The following is a 23,737-nucleotide window of genomic DNA, read 5'->3' as shown; positions in this document are numbered from 1 at the left end:
CTTAAATAGAGACTGGGAGTGGCTAAGTCATTATGCAAGGTAGCCTATTTCCCCTTGTTTTTTCCTACCCCCCCCCCCCAGACCTTCTGGTTAAACTTGGATTTAAACTTGGAGAGTGGTCAGTTTGGATGAGCTATTGCCAGCAGGAGAGTGAGTTTGTGTGTGTGTGTGTGTGTCCCCGGGAAAAGGGGGGGTGGGTGAGAAAGCCTGGATTTGTGCTGGACATGGTCCACCTTGATTACCATGCACATTGTAGGGAGAGTGGTCACTTTGGATGAGCTATTACCAGCAGGAGAGTGAGTCTGTGTGTGCATGGGGGTGGGGGGGTGAGAAAACCTGGATTTGTGCTGGAAATGGCCCACCTTGATTATCATGCACATTGTAGGGAGAGTGGTCACTTTGGATGAGCTATTACCAGCAGGATAGTGAGTCTGTGTGTGTGGTTTTTGGGAGGGGGGTGAGGGGGTGAGAGAACCTGGATTTGTGCAGGAAATGGCCCACCTTGATTATCATGCACATTGTGTAGAGAGTTGTCACTTTGGATGGGCTATTACCAGCAGGAGAATGAATTTGTGTGTGTGGGGGTGGAGGGTGAGAAAACCTGGATTTGTGCTGGAAATGGCCCAATTTGATGATCACTTTAGATAAGCTTCAGAGTAGCAGCCGTGTTAGTCTGTATTCGCAAAAAGAAAAGGAGGACTTGTGGCACCTTAGAGACTAACCCATTTATTTGAGCATGAGCTTTCGTGAGCTACAGCTCACTTCATCGGATGAAGTGTCTGCTGCAGTTTCCACAGTATGCATCTGATGAAGTGAGCTGTAGCTCACGAAAGCTTATGCTCAAATAAATGGGTTAGTCTCTAAGGTGCCACAAGTACTCCTTTTCTTTTTACTCCAACAAGAGACTGCTGAATTGGAATTCATTTGCAAATTGGATACAATTAACTTAGGCTTGAATAGAGACTGGGAGTGGCTAAGTCATTATGCAAGGTAACCTATTTCCCCTTGTTTTTTCCTACCCCCCCCCCCGCCCCTCAGACGTTCTTGTTAAACCCTGGATTTGTGCTGGAAATGGCCCACCTTGATTATCATGCACATTGTAAGGAGAGTGGTCACTTTAGATAAGCTATTACCAGCAGGAGAGTGGGGTGGGGGGAGAGAAAACCTTTTGTAGTGGTAAATACCCATTTTTTCATGCTTTGTGTGTATAAAAAGATCTTCGATCCTTTCCACGGTATGCATCTGATGAAGTGAGCTGTAGCTCACGAAAGCTCATGCTCAAATAAATGGGTTAGTCTCTAAGGTGCCACAAGTCCTCCTGTTCTTTTTGTGACTGTGGTACTGATACCAAGAACTGTAAAAATGTACAATGTCCCTGGTCTCTTGAAAAACCCCTTAAACATGTTAAGAGCGGTGCATAATAGAAACTCTTGTGATTACGCTGTTTGGTTCAGAAAGAACACACTTTGTATTAAAAAGCCTAATAATGTTAAGGTTTCACAGCTAATGCATAGACACATTTCTAAAACTTTCCACAGCAGAAAAACCACTACAAGCTTGAACTGCTGTGCACAAAGGGAAACAGCGGTACAGCACCTCACAGCCTTCATGGCTGAATATCAGAGTAAGTGCTCTTTGAACAACATTAACGGCTATGTTAAGTTAACCCATCGACCAAACCCTGGAATCACTAAAGTGTTTCACAGAGTACGGACTAAGTTTTTGGCTGGGCCCAAAGCATGCCTCAACAATTTGGTCTTACAGAGAATTCAATGTGAACACAGCTCATATCAATGTTGGAAGGTCCTTAGGGTGTATCCAGCAGCTCTAATTTCACCCTTCCACACCAGTTTCACGTTGGGGGTGTGACGCATGGCTAGAAAGGGTTAAACATCCTGCAAAATAAATAACCCACAGAAGACAAGTGGGGAGGTAATGTTTGTGTTTTTGTGTATTTACATATGTTTGAGTAGGGTCGACAGTGTACTCATCATCAGTCTCTGTCTGTGCTGTATTCTGATCATTCAGAGGTCAAAAGAAGATCCTAGCATTTAAATGCATTGTAAACACGGGCTGTCTTGGTATTCCTCTCTCTCTGAACTGTACTGTGAGTGGTGGAGGGACAAGCAAATGGCCTTGTGTTAACTCGTATAGCTCAGTACCGGTGATGGACCTCCCGCAAAGTCATCCTGATGACCTTTTGTTCCCTGAGGAAATTCCAGCTTGTCAAAGAGGACATGAAGTTGTATAAAAGATCCTTAGGACCTGATTCTGTCATCTCAGATCTGCTTAGGCTTTATCAGGGGAAGTTTGAGTAACAAGACTGAGGTCCCAGTTATGCTGGAACACTCTGAATATGAGACTTGGACATTGGACTATGACCTATGAACTGAATTCTAAAGGAACTCTTTGCAACTACAAAGCTCACCATCTCTGCTGTGAATCTGGACCTCAATGAACTGAACTCCTGTCTGTCTGTATATTGATCTTTTAACCACACTCTTTCTCTCTTGCTTTTTAATAAATTTTAGTTTAGTTAATGAATTGCCTGTAGCGTGTATTTGGGTAAGATCTGGAACATTCATTAACCTGGGAGGTGATGTGTCCGATCCTTTGGGATTGGTAGAACCTGTTCTTTTATATGATGAAATAAGATTTACAGAAATTTTCATCATATTTGAAGGGGGTACCTGGATGGAGGCCTGAAGCTGGATCACTTTACGGTAACTGTGTTGTTTGGACTTCTGAGTAACCAGCAAGGTAATAAAGAAACAGTTTTATGCTGGTTTGGTGAATCTTAAGTATTGGAATATCCACCAGTTTTATGGGGATTGTCTGCCCTGTTCTTTGCAGTTCACCCTAATTGAGTGACCACAGCTGGCTCCCCACTAGGACCCCGTCACACCCCCATATCTATCTATCCCTGTCCATCTGTCTGTCCATCCCCAAATCTATCTGTTCCCGTATCCGTCTGTCCGCCCACCCCCATATCTATCTGTCCCCATCCCCATCCATCCGCCCCCAAATCTATCTGTCCCCATCCCCATCCATCCGCCCCCAAATCTATCTGTCCCCGTCCCCATCCATTCATCCGCCCCCAAATCTATGTGTCCCTGTCCCCATCCGTCCATCCGCCCCCATTACTATCTGTCCCCATCCCCATCCGTCCATCCGCCCCCAAATCTGTGTCCCCACCCCCATCCGTCCATCCGCCCCCAAATCTGTCTGTCCCCGTCCCCATCCGTCCATCCGCCTCCAAATCTGTCTGTCCCCGTCCCCATCCGTCCATCTGCCCCCAAATCTATCTGTCCCCGTCCCCATCCGTCCATCTGCCCCCAAATCTATCTGTGCCCGTCCCCATCCGTCCATCCACCCCCAAATCTGTCTGTCCCCCCATCCCTAGGCCTGCTCTCCCTCCGCCCTTCCCCACCCGGCCTGTCTGTGTCTGGCTGGCGGGGGCGGTGCCAGGCTCCCCCTGCCCGGCTCGGGGCCACCCCGGGACTACGTTTCCCTCGGGGTGCGGCCAGCCGCACATGCTCGGTGCCTGGGGCGAGCGCGGCCGGCGGCGGAGCCGGCGCGGGGACCGGCCAGGCGGTGGGTGGCGACTGCGGGCGGCGCTCGGGTCCGGGGCTGCCGGGCCGAGCTCGGTTAGGAGGGGGCAGGGACCCTGCGATGGGGCAGCTCAGCCGGCCCCGGGGTCGGGGCAGGGGAGCCGGGTCCCTGCGATGGGGCAGCCCGGCCGGCCCGGGGGTTGGGCCCAGGTCCTTGCGATGGGGTGTCCCTGCCAGTGCGGGGGTCAGTTCAGGGGGGTCGGGTCCCTATCACAGGGCATCCCAGCCACCCGTGGACCGGGGCAAAGGGGGCTGGGTCCTTGTGATGGGAGCGGGGACCAGGGGGCAATGGGCTGTCCCAGTTGGGGCGGGAGGGGGTGGGTCCCTGCAATGGGGCATCCCAGCCAGCCTGGGGATTGGGGCAGAGGGCCCTGGTCCCTGCAGCGGGGTCAGGGTAGGATCGGGTCCCGGCGATGGGGCAGCCCAGCCAGCCTGGGGATCCAGTGTGGGGGCAGTCCCTGCGATTGCCCTCTCCCCACCAGCTGCCTGAAGGGCGTCTCTTGTCTCGGCAGGTGCCCTTCCCGAGGACCCCCGCGCGGCGCAGGGGGGCGGCACACAGACCCCGGCCCGTGAACGGTGCCCAGGGGACGAGCCTGCACCCAGCAAGAGATCAGCTGCCTCCTGGCTCTCATCAAGGGCTCCAGGGAGGCGACGCTCCTGATGGCCTCCACGTCCCGGCCCAACGAGGCCCTGTGGCAGGAGATCTCCCAGGGGCTGGCAGCCGCTGGCTACAGCCGCAACGTGGCACAGTGCCGCTCCAAGTGGAAGGCCCTCAAGCAGGCCGTCTACTCGGAGTGCCACTCACCGCGTGTGCCCCTGCACTACAGGACCATGAAAAAGATCTGGAAGGCGGCAGGACGGCCTGTCTTCGGGGAGCGGTGCCTCCCAGGTAAGGGGCCCCGGGACCCCGTGTTACCAGTGGACCCTTGTTGCTGGGCGTTAGTTAGGGGCGCCAGAACAGGCGGGCCGGGAGCCCAAGGCTCTCCCACTTTTTACCAGCCATAAGGGCAAGCAACGGGGAATGGGGTGAAGAGCAGCAAGGGGGGGCAGGGCCTCGGGGGAAGGGGCAGCATAGGAGCAGGGCCATAGTTCAGGCGCCTGTGGCCTCCCCCACTTTTAGAGACCTTAGAATCATAGAGTATCGGGGTTGGAAGGGGCCTCGGGAGGTTCTAGTCCAACCCCCTGCTCAAAGCAGGACCGACCCCAACTAAATCATCCCAGCCAGGGCTTTGTCCAGCCGGGCCTTATAAACCTGCTGCCGCTCCTGGTGTTGGCCCAGCCACACTCGGCAGCCACGTTCCCTGCTCCCTCCCGCAGGAACGGCCCCTCCGCGACTCCGAGGTACCGGGCTGCGTCTCTCCTGTACCGGGGCAGGGGGCATGTGGCGGGGGTGTCCTGGGGCCGTCGTGCCCAGGCTGAGAATGGAGTGCGAGACTGACAGAGGCGAGCGGCTGAAGCGTTACTCCCTGGCTGCGGTTTCCATTGCCAGGTGGCTTTGCTGGCTCAGTCGTTCCCTGCCCTGGGCTGAGCCGCCTTTCCGTTCCAGACCTGGTGGACTTACCTCCCGGGAAGTGGAGGCCACGGCTCGAGGCCCAGCCTCCATCCTCACCGGGTGCCCGTGGGGCAGGGGAGATGGGGCATGGCCCGCTGTGACTTGTTGGGGCATGGGGATGCCATGGGGCAGCAGGGGCTGTGTCCTGCCCCAGCCCTGGAGCAGCGCCAGCACCGGAGGGGCAGGGGACAGCGTTACTAAGCAAGGGCTGCAAGGGTCCGGTGGGACTGGAGTGTGTTGCTGTCCCCGGATGGAGGGGGGAAGGGCTCTTGTTCTTCCCCTCCCCGCAGGGTGTTCCCTCTCTGCCATTTCCCCCCCACCGGCCCCAAGCGTGTTCTTGGCTCCTGCACCCCCCCACCTGTTCTGCCAGCCCCGCAGCTGCGCTCTGCCCCACACACTGTGGTGCTGGCCCGTTGCTGTAGCTCGTTTGGCTAGTGGGGGCCCAGAGCCAAGCATGCTGCTCTGTGTGGCTGAACGTTCCCGTGGCTGGGGCCTGCCCCCGAATGGGCCCGTAGGGCCGTTTGGCTGGTGACACTGGCTCTTGTGGCCAGAGGTGGTGTTGATCCAGCGGGCAGGTCGCTGCCTGAGAGCCCACAGCTGCCCGCTCCTGGAAGATGAGTGTGTCACTCCCCGCGGGTCTTTCCCCCACCGCACTGCGATGTTCTTTCCTTTCCCATGTGCAGGGCACGTCATCCACACGAGGCCACCGTCTGCACTGGGGCAGAGCACCAAGAGCGAGCCGGTGAGCCGTAAGTACCGCTCCGCCCGCCAGCCTCCTGGGAAGCGGAGCCAGGCCCTGTGGAGTGTGAGAACAGGGAATGGAAACCTTGGGGCCTGCCTGGCTCAGGACTCTGGTTCCGGGCTGCCCCAGGGTAGGGAGCTGGGGGGACTGGCTGACTCTGGGGTGTGTGGAACAGGGTATGGGGCCATTGCACTTCAGGGGGCACTGGCTCTGATCTGGCCCCAGGTGGATAGTAAGTAACCCAGTAGTAACATCAGATGGGGGAGCGCGTGGAGGGGGGGATGAGTCTACGCCACAAGACCATGCAGCTGGTTCTAGCTGCCCCCTGAACGTGAGCAGCCGGTCGCCCGCATCAGCGGCGCCAGGACGAGTTGTCTGTGGTTGGGAAATGACGGCGGTGACATGTCCATCGTTTGTACTGACCCAGAGCTCCAGCAGGGGGCACTGTGCTCTTGGAGCAACAGACAGTCCTTGGAAGAGATATAATATCGAGGTCTTGGCCATTAAAGATCCCACCACACTTCTCGCAAGTCAGGGTGTGACCCCTGCTAGATTCCATATTGGATAATTACATTCTGTCTCCCTAAATTCCCCCTGCAGTTTCAAGTGGACGTGGGATTCTCCTTCACTTCTTGACCTAAACTGTTGTGTAGCGTTGCTGTGCGCTGTTAAACAGCTGCTACGTTCCACCCCAGAGGTGGCTGCATTACAGTGGTGGGTGAGTGACTCCTGCTTTTGTATATAGCTTGTGGAGTGCTTGAGACCCTGCAAGGGTCTGTGGAGCTGTGACTAGGGCGTCAGCCTACAGGGCTGGCCACAGGAGGTGTTCCAGACCCTGCGCCGGTTGTGTTCTCTCTGCAGCCCCCGTCAGGCTGGGGGTCTCTTCTCTTTGGTCTCTCCCAGCAGCTGCCATGGACGAGGCATCCCAGATGCAGACTGCTCCCTCTGCTGTTCCCAGTAAGACTTTCTTTACACTCCTTCGCCCCGGAAACTCTCCGCCCCGTGAGTAGAGGGCTCCGATGTCCTTAATTCTGTTCTAGTTCTCATTGCAGACGCCGGGCCCCCGTTCGCTCCCCTCCCCACCCTTGGTAAGTCTACCACTGCCCTCTCCGCTCTCCTTTGCTCACACCCTTGGGACTGGGACAGCACCACCGGCTTAGCCACAGCCTCCGCTCCCCTGGCAGACGCCCCCCCGGCCTTCGCTGCCTTCCCACCGATGAAGCAGGAGAGTGCGGACCGGGAGGCTGGTAAGAGACCCTGCTGCTTCGCCCCATGTGCTCTGGCTGGGCAGGCCGCTGGGGCTGGCGCCTGTCTCCTGTCGTGGGTGGGTTAGACGTCGAGCCCGAGGCCACGTGCTGTTGGTGGCTCAGCTGGGATTTGGGGCTAAGGAGGGCTGAGCGCCTTGGAGCTATGCGAGCGGCTGGGCTCTGCCCTTGGCCCTGCAGCAGCCGCGCCGAGAACGTGGTGGCCCTTTGGCCCTCTTGGTGGTGCCACGGGGCTGGCTGGTCACATGGCTGGTGACTGTGTGAGACCTACTGGCCGAGGCTGCTGTGGAACCAGTGTCCACTGGCTAGTGGGTAGGTGGCCGTGGGGTCAGTGGGGATGGACGGGGGCTTGTTGAGCAGAGGGTCGGGTGTCCTAAGGGAGTCTTGCTCTCTCCCCACGTGGAATGGTGCTCGCGCTCCCTCTGCGAACTGCACAGATTCTCCTGTGGCGTGCCAGGCGCCCGCGGGGCAGGGGGCAGGTGAGCGGGTGCTGCCAGTCACCGTCGGAGACCAGGGCTCACCTGAGACAAGAGCTGGCGGTGAGCACCCCCTGCTGGGTGACCAGGCCTCGGCTACAGACCTACAAGGTACGCCTCCCCATCACACCCATCCCACTGGCCCCAGCCCAGCCCTGAACTGGCCAAGTCCCTCGGGCGCCTGGCACTGGTTCATCTCAGCACTAAGTGGCCATGCAACTAGGAGCCACTCTTTGTTGGCAAATAACTGTGGGAGTCTCTGTGCTGTGCCCACCCTGGTGGGCATCTCTGGCCCTTTGCTCCTGATTGGCCACCTTGATACCGTCCAGGGACATTCCCAGTGTGCAATGAGTTGGCTGGGGCTCAGTCTAGTACAGACCCAGCATCGCTCTGACTGCCCCGGCAGAAACCAGAGAGGCCACTGAGACCAGGCTCTACACCCCATCCCTGCCCCAGGGCACTTCTCCCGCTAGCTCCCCCATGCCTGTCGCAGGAGCAGGACAGGCCGTGGGATCCGGATGGAAGGGACCCTCGATGCTGGTGGGGAGGGGCGCAGTGGGGGTTTGTGCAGTTGGCACTGGTGGCGGAGGGGGATAGGGTGGGGGTCTGCGCGTTAACCCCTGCCCCGCAGCGCTGGTGGGGGAGGGATGTGGGGGGGGCTGTCCTGGGGCACTGGTGGGGGAGGGATGCGGGGGGGGCTGTCCTGGGGCACTGGTGGGGGAGGGATGCGGGGGGCCCTGCCCCGTGGCAGTGATGGAGGAGGGATTCAGGGGGGGCTACACATTAACCCCTGCCCCTTGGCACTGGTGGGGGAGGGATGCGGGGGGGCTGCCCCATGGTGCTGGTGGGGAAGGGATGTGGGGGCAGCCCCGTGGCAGTGATGGAGGAGGGATGCGGGGGGGGGGGGGCTGCATGTTAACCGCTGCCCCATGGCGCTGGTGGGGCAGGGATCTGCCCGCTCACCCTGGCACTGTCTCGTTGCAGGCCCCAGCGTGGTAAGCCTGCTCCAGAGCATGCAGCAGCTCCTGGTGCAGATCCTCCGCACCTCGCAGCAGGTGCTGCTGGAGAGCCTGGCCAGCGACACCCTCTCCCACCTCATCTCTGAGAACGTGGTGCAGGTGGGCAAGACCCTGCACGAGCTGCTGCCGCCGACCTGCCCACCCCGCTCAGCCACTACGCCCCCCCCCGCCCCCAGTGCCCTGCTCGCCCTGTAGCCCCAATCCCCCTCCCAATTCCCACGACCACAAAGAGGAACCTGTGGTGTCATCCGCCTCTGGTTTCCACCCCCACCAGCTGCCCCCCCCCCCGAGAGCCCCTGCAGAGACTTGGTGCACATAGCAGGGGGCTGCCTGCCCCCTTTGTAAACATGTACAGTGGTGGAGGGGTTTTAATTTTTTAAATAAAATAAAGGGGGTTTTTTAAACTAGTAAAAATAATCCGCCCCCCCCCCCCCCCGCATGCCCTGTCCTGGGGGATCCTCTGCCCTTTCTCCCTCGGGAGGACAGCAGCAGGAGTCGACTGATCACAGCCTCGGGGATGAAGGGAAAGCCCCGAGCCAGAGCACTGAGAGGAGCCTTCTTCAACTGATATCAGCAGGCTTGGTCCCACAGCTCCCATGGTGCCCCATCTCCAGGGGCCTTGGGGCTCAAAGGAGAGAAGCCAGGCCAGGCTGGAAAGGGAGAGGTCCCAGCCAGGCCAGTGTATCAAGGGGGGAGAGCCTGGGAGGGCAGGCAGAGAGAAGCCCAGCAGGGAGCTGTGTTGCCTTGGGACGGGGGCCTGCAGCCCTGGAGAGGCTGGCTGAAGGACTGGCATGGGCTTTGGACTCTCGTTCAGGCCAGAGGAGTGGGAATGTATCGGAACGCTAAACGAACCTGCCACGGGCAGGACCGCTGAGGGGAGCGGCCCTGGGGCAGGCAAGGGGAAATCGCCCGTCGCTGGGCCATCGCTGACGTGGCAGCTCCTTGGCAGAGGCCTGCAGCGGAGCAGCTGCCCAGGAGACCTCGCTTGGGGCTCTGTCCTCACGCTGCCCCTGACCCCCAGCCTTGCCTCAGCCCCTGCTTATCTTCGTGCTGGGACCCAGGGAGCCCCCTACACTCCTGGAGAGGAGCGTGGGGCCGGGCAGGAAAAGCCAGGCCAGAGCTCCAAGGAGTAGCATTTCAGTCAGGGAAGAATGACCCCAGTCCCCCAAAAAGTACCTCTCCCACGGGCAGCTATTGGTAACCTTTATTGCAGGACAAAGCCTCAGTGAAAGGCAGCTGTTAGCTACCATCTCCCTCCCCCAACATCTCTGTCCCTTCTGACCGTTCAGAGAAAACAGCACCCAGCACTGGCTGTGGCCCTCCTGCTCCCTGGCCATCACAGGATGGCCCCTCGCTCAGTGGCTCTGTGCCGAGTGGCCAGGTCCACCCCGAGGGAAGCGGTGTGGCTAGGAATGTTGAAAACCAACTGGAGAAGGCCCTGGAGAGTAACCTGCCAGGAGCAGCTGCACCCGCCTTCCTGGCAGAGGGGGAAATGGGTTGTTTGTACAGCACCTCACGCTCCGGGTCCTGGGCCATAACCAAGGGGCTACAGTAATGCAAGTTCTCTAGGCCTTAGGGTCCGGCTCTGAGCAGACTGCAGCCGAGGTGGGAGCAGCATGCCCGGCTGGCAAAGCACCAGGTTTGAATAGTGTTTCCCTCCCCCGCTTTTCCCTACAACTCTACTGAGTTGGGCATCAGCTTCCTCTAGTGTCATTGATGCAGATTATTTACACATCATAATCAAAAAGGCTGACAAAGGAGGTGCTGTTGTCGTCATGAATAGGTCGGAATATGAACAAGAGGCTGCTCGGCAGCTCTTCAACACGAGTTTCTACAAGCCATTACCCTATGATCCCACTGAGAGTTACCAAAAGCAACTACAGCATTTGCTCAAGAAACTTCCTGAAAAAGCACAAGATCAAATCCGCACAGACACACCCCTGGAACCCCGACCTGGGATATTCTATCTACTACCCAAGATCCATAAACCTGGAAATCCTGGGCGCCCCATCATCTCAGGCATTGGCACCCTGACAGCAGGATTGTCTGGCTATGTAGACTCCCTCCTCAGGCCCTACGCTACCAGCACTCCCAGCTACCTTCGAGACACCACTGACTTCCTGAGGAAACTACAATCCATCGGTGATCTTCCTGATAACACCATCCTGGCCACTATGGATGTAGAAGCCCTCTACACCAACATTCCACACAAAGATGGACTACAAGCCGTCAAGAACACTATCCCCGATAATGTCATGGCTAACCTGGTGGCTGAACTTTGTGACTTTGTCCTTACCCATAACTACTTCACATTTGGGGACAATGTATACCTTCAGATCAGCGGCACTGCTATGGGTACCCGCATGGCCCCACAGTATGCCAACATTTTTATGGCTGATTTAGAACAACGCTTCCTCAGCTCTCGTCCCCTAAAGCCCCTACTCTACTTGCGCTATATTGATGACATCTTCATCATCTGGACCCATGGAAAAGAAGCCCTTGAGGAATTCCACCATGATTTCAACAATTTCCATCCCACCACCAACCTCAGCCTGGTCCAGTCCACACAAGAGATCCACTTCCTGGACACTACAGTGCTAATAAACAATGGTCACATAAACACCACCCTATACCGGAAACCTACTGACCGCTATTCCTACCTGCATGCCTCCAGCTTTCACCCTGACCACACCACACGATCCATCGTCTACAGCCAAGCTCTGCGATACAACCGCATTTGCTCCAACCCCTCAGACAGAGACAAACACCTACAAGATCTCTGTCAAGCTTTCTTACAACTACAATACCCACCTGCAGAAGTAAAGAAACAGATTGATAGAGCCAGAAGTGTTCCCAGAAGTTACCTACTACAGGACAGGCCTAACAAAGAAAATAACAGAACGCCACTAGCCGTCACCTTCAGCCCCCAACTAAAACCCCTCCAACGCATTATTAAGGATCTACAACCTATCCTAAAGGATGACCCAACACTCTCACAAATCTTGGGAGACAGGCCAGTCCTTGCCTACAGACAGCCCCGCAACCTGAAGCAAATACTCACCAACAACCACATACCACACAACAGAACCACTAACCCAGGAACTTATCCTTGCAACAAAGCCAGTTGCCAACTGTGCCCACATATCTATTCAGGGGACACCATCACAGGGCCTAATAACATCAGCCACACTATCAGAGGCTCGTTCACCTGCACATCCACCAATGTGATATATGCCATCATGTGCCAGCAATGCCCCTCTGCCATGTACATTGGTCAAACTGGACAGTCTCTACGTAAAAGAATAAATGGACACAAATCAGATGTCAAGAATTATAACATTCATAAACCAGTCGGAGAACACTTCAATCTCTCTGGTCACGCGATCACAGACATGAAGGTCGCTATCTTAAAACAAAAAAACTTCAAATCCAGACTCCAGCGAGAAACTGCTGAATTGGAATTCATTTGCAAATTGGATACTATTAATTTAGGCTTAAATAGAGACTTGGAGTGGCTAAGTCATTATGCAAGGTAGCCTGTTTCCTCTTGTTTTTTCCTACCCCCCCCCCCCAGATGTTCTGGTTTAACTTGGATTTTAACTTGAAGAGTGGTCAGTTTGGATGAGCTATTACCAGCAGGAGAGTGAGTTTGTGTGTGTATGGGGGTGGGGGGGATGTGAGAACCTGGATTTATGCAGGAAATAGCCCAGCTTGATTGTCATGCACATTGTGTAAAGAGTTGTCACTTTGGATGGGCTATCACCAGCAGGAGAGTGAATTTGTGTGTGGGGGTGGAGGGTGAGAAAACCTGGATTTGTGCTGGAAATCACTTTAGATAAGCTATTACCAGCAGGACAGTGGGGTGGGAATAGGTATTGTTTCATATTCTCTGTGTATATATAAAGCCTGCTGCAGTTTCCACGATATGCATCTGAGGAAGTGAGCTGTAGCTCACGAAAGCTTATGCTCTAATAAATTGGTTAGTCTCTAAGGTGCCACAAGTCCTCCTTTTCTTTTTGCGAATACAGACTAACACAGCTGCTACTCTGAAACCTGAGATTATTTACAGAGCACCGGCACTATCCGAAGCCCCCTTCCCAAAGCCAAGGGCCTTGGACGCAAAGACCTGCTGCAGAAGGGCAGGCCCCCGGCCTGCAGCGGCTCTAGTTCTTTTCCAGCCTCCCCTGCAGCAAGCCTTGCTGGGAGCAGGGATTACACAAATGCCACGGGCCTACCCTACCCGAGCAACTGTCCAGCATCATGTGCTCAGGGGCCCTAAGCTCATCAGTAAGGCTGGGAGGCAGAATTGGGTGGGCCTGTCCCCCCAGCAAGGGGACCCCAGCTGCACAACAGTGGCAAAAGCATGAGGTAACGCTATTGGACGGTCGTAGGGTTGGGAACCGCGGGGCAGGCTGAGCTGGTGTGGGTTGTTTGGCACCTGCTGCTGGGATGTCAGTAACACTGATTGAGTGCTGGGCACCAGAGGAGGGTGTTATCCTCGATGGGCCAGAGGGGAGCCCTTTCTAGGCACGGTGGGGCAGGAATCAGGAACCATGGGATATCTCACACTACAGGCTAACTAGCTGTAGCCTTCCTGTGCCCAAGGGGCAGGAGCCCACTCCCATGACTAACTTCCTCTCCCCAGTTGACTGCTATCGCTGAACTCCAGGGAAGTTCGGGCAGGGCAGGGCTGGGCTGAGGGAGGTGGGCGTGGTTAGCATTGGTTTGTAAAAGCAGCTATTCCCTTCCCAGTAGCACTCTGCACAAGGCTAATTGGAGGAGAATCATAGAATATCAGGGTTGGAAGGGACCTCAGGAGGTCATCTAGTCCAACTCCCTGTTCAAAGCAGGACCAATCCCCAATTAAATCATCCCAGCCAGAGCTTCGTCAAGCCTGACCTTAAAAACTTCTAGGGAAGGAGATTCCACCACCTCCCTAGGTAATGCATTCCAGTGTTTCACCACCCTCCTAATGAAAAAGTTTTTCCTAATATCCAACCTAAAGCACCTTGATATGGGAGATCAGTGGGAGTTTGGCTTCACCCCCTGCCTGGGGATGGGAAACTGAGGCAGAGAGAGGGGAAGCGTCTTGCCAAGGGAAAGGAACAGAGCCCAGCCCTTACTTAATACAATTTTGTAGTTAGCTTCTGCATAGATTAACCCTTTCTTAGTGTCCTTTCAGTCCGGAAAGTGCTCCAGGCTCGTTAGAACAACAGGTACCTGGGTCCCCCGTGTGCACTGAGCGGGAAAGCGAGTACCATTTACACCTGACACACATCACTAGCACCCATGGGGCCTGGCAGCCTGAACAAGCTGCATGCCCAGGTGCTGGTGAAGTGCAGGCCATCCTGGGCCTTCCTTCAGAAAGATGCAGCATGAGAAGGTGCAGTTCATTTTGCTTGTGCTATTGCACCAAGCACAGGTAAGTCCCGTCCCATCCCCCTACCATGGGAAGGTGATAGAGATGGGGGAAATCAGGGTCACTCCCTGCAGGGGTTCTGGGCTACCCTGCTGTTTTCAAGCCTCACCAGCAGCATACAGATAGGCTAGTAATGCTGCTCTTTTGGTAGGTCACACATCCAGCAACCCCCCTTCATAAAGCAGCCAGTGAGAGCCTCAGCTGTGGGAGGGTTGGAGACACTGGGCATGAGGAGAGAGTCCTCTTCTGGAGGCAGAGGCCATCCCCACTCCCATTTGTCATGGCTGGTGTCCTCCCCTCTCAGCTCCAGGGCTCACCATGCCCTGCGCCCCAGGGCACTGTAGTGTTAGAGGTAGAAAAGTCCTGGTGACCTTGGACCTTCCAATTTAGCTCAGCTAAGGGCTGCCAGCAGCTGGCCACAAACTGAGGCAGACTGCAGCCAGCCTGTGGGGATTACAGGTCCTAGCATGCCACGATGCATCTAAATGGCAGGAGCCTCAGCTGGGCATGACATACCGAGACCTTAAGTCCCTCTGTATTAATGATGTTTGGCCCCTCCCACACCACTTTTTCAGAGCCCTACAGACATGAACCGATTAATCTCCACAGGCCTTGGGAGCTGAGTCAGATAGTTATCCCCACATTACAGGTGGGGAAACCGAGGCACAGGATCAGTCAGTCACTGGCCTGAGGTTAGTAGCAGAGCTGGGACTCCCACTCCAGAGCTCCTGGCTCCCAGCCCCAACCTCATGGCGAGTAAGATGCTGCCTGTCAGGCAAGCCAGGCAGGGCCATTTCACTCTCTAGAAGTCCATAACACTGGAAGGGTAAGACAGCTAGGGTGCCAGGCAAGAGTGCATGGCAGGGGCTGACCTAGAATCATAGAAGATTAGGGATGGAAGCGACCTCAGATCATCTAGTCCAATCCCCTGCTCAAAGCAGGACCAACCCCAACTAAATCATCTCAGCCAGGGCTTTGTCAAGCCTGACCTTAAAAACTTCTAAGGAAGGAGATTCCACCACCTCCCTAGGTAACCCATTCCAGTGCTTCACCACCCTCCAGAGCCTGGGATGGGGCCTTGGGGTAGGGGTAACCCTGAGCACCGGTTGCATAACCCCCTTCAGACTGTGCTACAGGCATGAGGTTGCCCCGTCCCTTGCCAGCCCTCCTGGCAGTGGCTCACTTCCACCTGGTGACCTCCAGACTGTCATGGCAGGCACTCCGAGCCTGTAGCATGTTCCCCTTAGCCACCTCCTGCTCATGTGGGCTCAGGTGATGAATTACCATCAGGTAGCGGTAGTTACACACCCGCCACCTCACGTTGTGCTTGGCGAAGCGCGCACTGGATTTCACCCGGATCCCAGCTTTCTCAGCCAAGATGCCGACGTAGGCATCTTCTACCGGGATGGGGTGGACGTGTTCTGCTGCCCACAGGATCTGCTCAATGGCATCCAGAGACAGGATGTAGCCGATGCCACTGGCATATGGTGGGTATTCATCTGGGTGGTAGTCTTGCCTGGAGACAAACCATTTGCTGGAAGGCTCTCTGATGACCTGCCGCTTCTCCCTGGAGAAGAGGGATCCTGCATACAGGCCCGTCTTAATAGTGTTGTGCTCCAGCAGGAACTCCGGCAGCCGGTCTGTGTTGACGAAGCAGTCATCATCTGTCTTTAGAATGTAGCTGGGCCGGCACTGCTTGGCCACCCACTTAAACCCATGCATGACCTTCAGGGTGAGGTTCCGATAGGTGTCCTGATAATTCCCAATCAGGATGTCCCCAAACTCCTGCTGCTCTCTCTGGATGCCCTGGGCTACCCCAACATCTGCAGACTGGCCAACTAAGAACACAGACTGCCATTGGTATGCTGTCGGTCCCTCATGGGCAGCCCAGGTTCTCCTGATCACCTGCCTGGGCTCTGAATTCCCTGGGGCTGAAGTCACGAGGATCAGGAGCAGCTGCCCAGGCTCACAGTGAGGATCTGTGAGAGAGTTAGTGAACAGAGATGGAAAGTCCACGCCTCTCTGGGCAGATTCAATGGCCCCAAAGCGAGACCTTCTGGGCAGCTTCCCTTGGATGATGGGGAAGCGACTGGAAAGCTGCCATCTCTTCTGGACATCAGCTGTCATGACCAGCAGGCACCAAAGCAGGATGAGTGAGAGAAGGCCGCTGACACAGATCAGCCCTTTTAAGCACCACGGATGCATCAGTGCCATGGGAGAAGGAAACAACAGGCATTGTAAGCACGACAGCTCCAGCAATTATACCAACCCTGCCTGGCTAGGGAGAGAAGACAAGGCAGGGAGGGAATTCCTCAGCACCATGCATCTCTCCTGCCCCGCTGCCTGTCAGCTGCAGGACACATAGGGCAAGCCTGAGCAAGAGAGCCAGTGAAGCACATGGAAGAGGCTTTACTAAGCTGGGTCACTGGCTGCCTCATGCATGTGCTGCACCACGGGGTAGGTGTGATGGAAAGGTCATCTGGAACATGCACGGGCAAAGCAGTCAGAAAGGACACTGTGACCCAGCTACTGCAGGGGGGCAGGACACACATCTCACACCAAGTCTGGATCATTGCTGTTCAGTGACTATAGGCTCCTTTCATGCTGGGCTGCAAAGCCTAATCTGACAGGAGCATCCAAGTCAAGCCCCCACTGTGATTCTTGGGCCATGAATAGTTCTGAGTGGATTCAGTGCAAGTAAGATGAATGCTGTATGGACTCAGCTGATGGTCTCCCCTTGGGCTGGGACTAGAGAGCTTTGAAACGCTGCAGGTCATGGCAGAATCTCAGGAGATCCAGTTACTCCTTGCAGTGTCTTCTTCTGGGCTTTGTCCCATTGCACTCTGGCTTTGCTTCCTGAGAGAGAGAGAGAGAGAGAGAGAGAGAAGAAATCAAACTCCTGAGATTGGAGACCTTGCGTTTCCAGGCAGAAGAGACTGCATCTTCAGGCCCCAGATACTATAATGGACAAGAGATTCTCCTGCCCTAGCCAGAGTGAGATCAGAAGTAGGAGAATTCAGCCAGTGATGCTCCAAGGGGTCCTATGTGTTCTCTTCCCCCTTATAACACCTCTTCTCAGAGTTCTCTGGGTAACTGTAGTAATAAATAAGTAATCACCTCTTACCTCCTTCTGTCTGAGTAGCTCAAAGTACTTTACTAACACTGACTGTCATGTTTCTTTGATGCGAGGGACAGGATTGTCACTCTGATTTTACAGATAGGGAAACTGAGGCACTAAGTGAGGCCGGGACTGTCCTGAACTCACACGGCAAATCTGTTCCATTAGCCTTTTCTGTGCTTTCAAGAGCAGGACATAGAAAGTGGCTGTCTCCCAGTCCTGTGCTTTAGTCACAAGCCCAAACAAGGGGCTCGTCACTTGCAGAAGATGCATGAGGCCCATTGTGACAGGATGTCAGGGAAGGTCAAGACCAGGAATGTGGAGTCCAGTGGTTTTAGAAGAAAGGGATCCTGAGCTCAGTCACATGGGAAGGCAAGGGACCATTCCAGCTCCAGGCACTGTCTTGCCAAAGCCACAATGGGTTCTCCCTCCTCTCCATCCAGCATGGCTGTTTGGGTGGGACAGTGCAACCACATGGAGCCTGCACTGCTGTTGGGAGGTCTGGCCTGATTGCTGTCTGGGCTCCTGACCTTCCAAATAGCACCTGCATACAGGTCTCCCATATTGCCCCTTACACCAGGGAGGTGCTTCCTGTAAACTTCCACAAAACCACCTCATTGCCTCCTTCAAACTTGCCTTTGCCAGGGAAATGCTTGGCAAGAATTAGGCTACTGGTATACAGAGCCCATAGCCTGTCACACTCACCAGAACCATCTGTTTTGTTACGCTCCCCTCTCCATCTGCATTCATCTATTGTCGCTTGTCTTACTCCTTAGACTGTAAGCTCTTTGGGGCAGGGACCTTCTTTTTGCTGTCCCTACAGTGCCTAGCACCAGGGGGTCCTGCTCCACCACTAGGGCTCTCCCACCCACTGAGAGTTTCTGTTGCTCTTCTCTGAGCTCCCCAGAGGGAAGAATTTCTCTGGTATTAAGATGGGCAAAGTGGAAAGCAACAGTCCATGGGTGGTCATGCGAGAGCCACATTCAGACACAGCATCAGTTCTGTGGGGATGTCTTTGTGGCCCAAAGATTTGAGGCAGTCACATCAAATTGGAAATACCTTTCTCATTTCTTACCCACTCTCGGTGCCGGGTTTCTCTCCGCCATTCTGGTGTCTCAGGCTTCTCCCACCCCTTCCAAGTTGCTGGGATTATCTTCCCCGGGGTTGGCTCTCCGGAGCCCTGACTCCCTTGTCGTCCCTCCCACCTGGTCGCAGGCATCACTCACCTGTTCGCTCTCCTCTGCATCACAGGTGTTACAGGAAATGGCTTTACAGGCGAGGGCCCCCCAGACTCATCCTGGCTGCCCCATGCCCAGGGCTGCGCCCCAGCACCTGTCAGTGGGCTGCAGCAGAGTCACTGCGAGGAGCCCTCTTGGCCCCTCCCTGCCCTGCGGCTAACGACTGGGGCTGCTGCCTCAGGCCCTTGGGCTTGGCGAGACAGTCACAGGGTGAGTGCAAGGGAGGAGTAATCCCTACCCCCTCCTCTTCTTAGCCCTCCCCCCATGTGTCTCTTTGCCCCCCCTCCCGCTCCCAGCCCCCGCTTGGCCCTTTGCGGCATCCCCGCCCCCTCCACATAGCTCTTCTTAGCCCTCCCCGGCATGCCTCCTTGGCCCTCCCCAGCACCCCGCCCTGCCGTCCCCTTGTCCCCCCCAGCACCCCTGCCCCCCCACAGCTCTTCCTAGCCCTCCCCCTTTGGCCCCCCCAGCACCCCTGCCCCCCCACAGCTCTTCCTAGCCCTCCCCCTTTGGCCCCCCCAGCACCCCTGCCCCCCCACAGCTCTTCTTAGCCCTCCCCCTTGTCCCCCCAGCACCCCTGCCCCCCCACAGCTCTTCTTAGCCCTCCCCCTTGTCCCCCCAGCACCCCTGCCCCCCCACAGCTCTTCTTAGCCCTCCCCCTTGTTCCCCAGCACCCCTGCCCCCCCACAGCTCTTCTTAGCCCTCCCCCCTTGGCCCCCCCAGCACCCCTGCCCCCCCACAGCTCTTCTTAGCCCTCCCCCTTGGCCCCCCAGCACCCCTGCCCCCCCACAGCTCTTCTTAGCCCTCCCCCATGGCCCCCCAGCACCCCTGCCCCCCACAGCTCTTCTTAGCCCTCCCCCTTGGCCCCCCAGCACCCCTGCCCCCACACAGCTCTTCTTAGCCCTCCCCCTTGTCCCCCCAGCACCCCTGCCCCCCACAGCTCTTCTTAGCCCTCCCCCTTGTCCCCCCAGCACCCCTGCCCCCCACAGCTCTTCTTAGCCCTCCCCCTTGTCCCCCCAGCACCCCTGCCCCCACACAGCTCTTCTTAGCCCTCCCCCTTGTTCCCCAGCACCCCTGCCCCCCCACAGCTCTTCTTAGCGCTCCCCCTTGTCCCCCAGCACCCCTACCCCCACACAGCTCTTCTTAGCCCTCCCCCTTGTCCCCCCAACACCCCTGCCCCCCCACAGCTCTTCTTAGCCCTCCCCCTTGTCCCCCAGCACCCCTACCCCCACAGCTCTTCTTAGCCCTCCCCCTTGTTCCCCAGCACCCCTGCCCCCCCACAGCTCTTCTTAGCCCTCCCCCTTGTCCCCCCAGCACCCCTGCCCCCCCACAGCTCTTCTTAGCGCTCCCCCTTGTCCCCCCAACACCCCTGCCCCCCCACAGCTCTTCTTAGCCCTCCCCCTTGTCCCCCAGCACCCCTACCCCCACAGCTCTTCTTAGCCCTCCCCCTTGTTCCCCAGCACCCCTGCCCCCCCACAGCTCTTCTTAGCCCTCCCCCTTGTCCCCCCAGCACCCCTGCCCCCCACAGCTCTTCTTAGCCCTCCCCCTTGTCCCCCCAGCACTCCTGCCCCCCACAGCTCTTCTTAGCCCTCCCCCTTGTCCCCCCAGCACCCCTGCCCCCACACAGCTCTTCTTAGCCCTCCCCCTTGTCCCCCCAGCACCCCTGCCCCCCACAGCTCTTCTTAGCCCTCCCCCTTGTCCCCCCAGCACCCCTGCCCCCCACAGCTCTTCTTAGCCCTCCCCCTTGTCCCCCCAGCACTCCTGCCCCCCACAGCTCTTCTTAGCCCTCCCCCTTGTCCCCCCAGCACTCCTGCCCCCCACAGCTCTTCTTAGCCCTCCCCCTTGTCCCCCCAGCACCCCTGCCCCCCACAGCTCTTCTTAGCCCTCCCCCCTTTGCCCCCCCAGCACCCCTGCCCCCCCACAGCTCTTCTTAGCCCTCCCCCTAGTCCCCCCACCACCCCTGCCCCCCACAGCTCTTCTTAGCCCTCCCCCTTGTCCCCCAGCACCCCTGCCCCCCCACAGCTCTTCTTAGCCCTCCCCCTTGTCCCCCAGCACCCCTGCCCCCCACAGCTCTTCTTAGCCCTCCCCCTTGTCCCCCAGCACCCCTGCCCCCCACAGCTCTTCTTAGCCCTCCCCCTTGTCCCCCCAGCACTCCTGCCCCCCACAGCTCTTCTTAGCCCTCCCCCTTGTCCCCCCAGCACCCCTGCCCCCACACAGCTCTTCTTAGCCCTCCCCCTTGTCCCCCCAGCACCCCTGCCCCCCACAGCTCTTCTTAGCCCTCCCCCTTGTCCCCCAGCACCCCTGCCCCCCCACAGCTCTTCTTAGCCCTCCCCCTTGTCCCCCAGCACCCCTACCCCCACACAGCTCTTCTTAGCGCTCCCCCTTGTCCCCCCAGCACCCCTGCCCCCCACAGCTCTTCTTAGCCCTCCCCCTTGTCCCCCAGCACCCCTACCCCCCACAGCTCTTCTTAGCCCTCCCCCTTGGCCCCCAGCACCCCTGCCCCCCCACAGCTCTTCTTAGCCCTCCCCCTTGGCCCCCAGCACCCCTGCCCCCCACAGCTCTTCTTAGCCCTCCCCCTTGTCCCCCCAGCACCCCTGCCCCCCACAGCTCTTCTTAGCCCTCCCCCTTGTCCCCCAGCACCCCTGCCCCCCCACAGCTCTTCTTAGCCCTCCCCCTTGTCCCCCAGCACCCCTGCCCCCCACAGCTCTTCTTAGCCCTCCCCCTTGTCCCCCCAGCACCCCTGCCCCCCACAGCTCTTCTTAGCCCTCCCCCTTGTCCCCCAGCACCCCTGCCCCCCCACAGCTCTTCTTAGCCCTCCCCCTTGTCCCCCAGCACCCCTGCCCCCCACAGCTCTTCTTAGCCCTCCCCCTTGTCCCCCCAGCACCCCTACCCCCACAGCTCTTCTTAGCCCTCCCCCTTGGCCCCCAGCACCCCTGCCCCCCACAGCTCTTCTTAGCCCTCCCCCTTGTCCCCCCAGCACCCCTGCCCCCCCACAGCTCTTCTTAGCCCTCCCCCTTGTCCCCCAGCACCCCTGCCCCCCCACAGCTCTTCTTAGCCCTCCCCCTTGTCCCCCCAGCACCCCTGCCCCCCCACAGCTCTTCTTAGCCCTCCCCCTTGTCCCCCCAGCACCCCTGCCCCCCCACAGCTCTTCTTAGCCCTCCCCCTTGTCCCCCCAACACCCCTGCCCCCCCACAGCTCTTCTTAGCCCTCCCCCTTGTCCCCCAGCACCCCTACCCCCACAGCTCTTCTTAGCCCTCCCCCTTGTCCCCCCAGCACTCCTGCCCCCCACAGCTCTTCTTAGCCCTCCCCCTTGTCCCCCCAGCACCCCTGCCCCCACACAGCTCTTCTTAGCCCTCCCCCTTGTCCCCCCAGCACCCCTGCCCCCCACAGCTCTTCTTAGCCCTCCCCCTTGTCCCCCCAGCACCCCTGCCCCCCACAGCTCTTCTTAGCCCTCCCCCTTGTCCCCCCAGCACCCCTGCCCCCCACAGCTCTTCTTAGCCCTCCCCCTTGTCCCCCCAGCACTCCTGCCCCCCACAGCTCTTCTTAGCCCTCCCCCTTGTCCCCCCAGCACCCCTGCCCCCCACAGCTCTTCTTAGCCCTCCCCCCTTTGCCCCCCCAGCACCCCTGCCCCCCCACAGCTCTTCTTAGCCCTCCCCCTTGTCCCCCAGCACCCCTGCCCCCCCACAGCTCTTCTTAGCCCTCCCCCTTGTCCCCCAGCACCCCTGCCCCCCACAGCTCTTCTTAGCCCTCCCCCTTGTCCCCCAGCACCCCTGCCCCCCACAGCTCTTCTTAGCCCTCCCCCTTGTCCCCCCAGCACCCCTGCCCCCCACAGCTCTTCTTAGCGCTCCCCCTTGTCCCCCCAGCACCCCTGCCCCCCACACAGCTCTTCTTAGCCCTCCCCCTTGTCCCCCAGCACCCCTACCCCCACACAGCTCTTCTTAGCGCTCCCCCTTGTCCCCCCAGCACCCCTGCCCCCCACAGCTCTTCTTAGCCCTCCCCCTTGGCCCCCAGCACCCCTACCCCCCACAGCTCTTCTTAGCCCTCCCCCTTGTCCCCCAGCACCCCTGCCCCCCCACAGCTCTTCTTAGCCCTCCCCCTTGTCCCCCCAGCACCCCTGCCCCCCACAGCTCTTCTTAGCGCTCCCCCTTGTCCCCCCAGCACCCCTGCCCCCCACAGCTCTTCTTAGCCCTCCCCCTTGTCCCCCAGCACCCCTGCCCCCCCACAGCTCTTCTTAGCGCTCCCCCTTGTCCCCCAGCACCCCTGCCCCCCACAGCTCTTCTTAGCCCTCCCCCTTGTCCCCCCAGCACCCCTGCCCCCCACAGCTCTTCTTAGCGCTCCCCCTTGTCCCCCCAGCACCCCTGCCCCCCCACAGCTCTTCTTAGCCCTCCCCCTTGTCCCCCAGCACCCCTGCCCCCCACAGCTCTTCTTAGCCCTCCCCCTTGTCCCCCCAGCACCCCTGCCCCCACACAGCTCTTCTTAGCCCTCCCCCTTGTCCCCCCAGCACCCCTGCCCCCACACAGCTCTTCTTAGCGCTCCCCCTTGTCCCCCCAGCACCCCTGCCCCCACACAGCTCTTCTTAGCCCTCCCCCTTGTCCCCCCAGCACCCCTGCCCCCACACAGCTCTTCTTAGCGCTCCCCCTTGTCCCCCCAGCACCCCTGCCCCCCCACAGCTCTTCTTAGCCCTCCCCCTTGTCCCCCAGCACCCCTCGGCCCACCCCTACTCGGCTCTTTGCAGCACCCCTGCTCCCCCCCCGGCTCCAGGCTCGCGGGGGCGGGTACCAGCTTCCCACTCGAGGAGCCGTCACGCGGGGGGGAGGGGCTCGGCGTTACTTACGGGACACGCTCCTCGTCCAACCTTTGCTCCAGCTCGAGTGAATGACGGCGCTGGACTACAGCCAATGGGGGCTCGGCGGGCTAGGGATGGGCGGGGCCGGAGCGAGATTAGACCAATCCGGAGAGATACCGAGGAGGAACGGGCTGGAAAGGGCGTGGTCACAGTGAATCTGGACCAATCCAAGAAGAGTCCGAGGAGGAGGGGCGGGACGTGGGAGCATTGACCAATCCGAGGAGGAGCCACGGATATGGGGCGGGATTAGAATCCCCCGGACCAATCCAGAGAGGGGTCTCTGGGAAGGGGGTGGGGTCCTGAAGGAGTGGGCGGGGCCAAACGGCAGGGCGGGGCCTGAAGGAAGGGGGATCCGATTACCCAATCAGGATGCTAAGGGCGGGCCCGTGCGCTTCAGATTAACTAGGTTGGAAGGGGGGGAGGAGCTTCAATATTGCCGCGGCCGTGGCCAATC

General features: G+C 58.4%; 1 protein-coding gene across 4 annotated transcripts; it reads right to left on the bottom strand.

Annotated features, from left to right (window-relative positions):
- Positions 1-12,251: 12,251 nt before the first annotated feature.
- On the bottom strand, positions 12,252-23,337 carry LOC311520394 (beta-1,3-galactosyltransferase 5-like). 4 transcript variants are annotated; one of them, XM_084627792.1, is made up of 3 exons: positions 23,159-23,208; positions 18,429-18,630; positions 12,252-16,940 (listed from the first exon to the last, which is right to left on the bottom strand). In XM_084627792.1, the coding sequence occupies exon 3, from the start codon at positions 16,296-16,298 to the stop codon at positions 15,264-15,266; it is 1,035 nt and encodes a 344-aa protein (XP_084483918.1). In that variant the 5' UTR covers positions 16,299-16,940; positions 18,429-18,630; positions 23,159-23,208; the 3' UTR covers positions 12,252-15,263. The 4 variants fall into 4 exon arrangements, with proteins under 4 accessions (XP_084483918.1, XP_084483919.1, XP_084483917.1 ...); XM_084627793.1 differs by lacking the exons at positions 18,429-18,630; positions 23,159-23,208 and adding an exon at positions 23,272-23,337; XM_084627791.1 differs by lacking the exon at positions 23,159-23,208 and having other exon boundaries at positions 18,429-18,692.
- Between the last annotated feature and the right edge of the window lie 400 nt (positions 23,338-23,737).

This window comes from Lepidochelys olivacea, assembly GCF_965140295.1.
Source record: "Lepidochelys olivacea isolate rLepOli2 genome assembly, chromosome: 5".
In the NCBI taxonomy this organism is placed as follows: domain Eukaryota; kingdom Metazoa; phylum Chordata; order Testudines; family Cheloniidae; genus Lepidochelys; species Lepidochelys olivacea.
Note: the sequence above shows the minus strand (reverse complement) of the source record. Positions and strands in the feature narration are given on the sequence as shown.

What these genes read in the sequence shown, in the direction of transcription:
- LOC311520394 (XM_084627793.1), bottom strand. Translation starts at nt 16,298, where the DNA reads ATGGCACTGATGCATCCGTGGTGCTTAAAAGGGCTGATCTGTGTCAGC.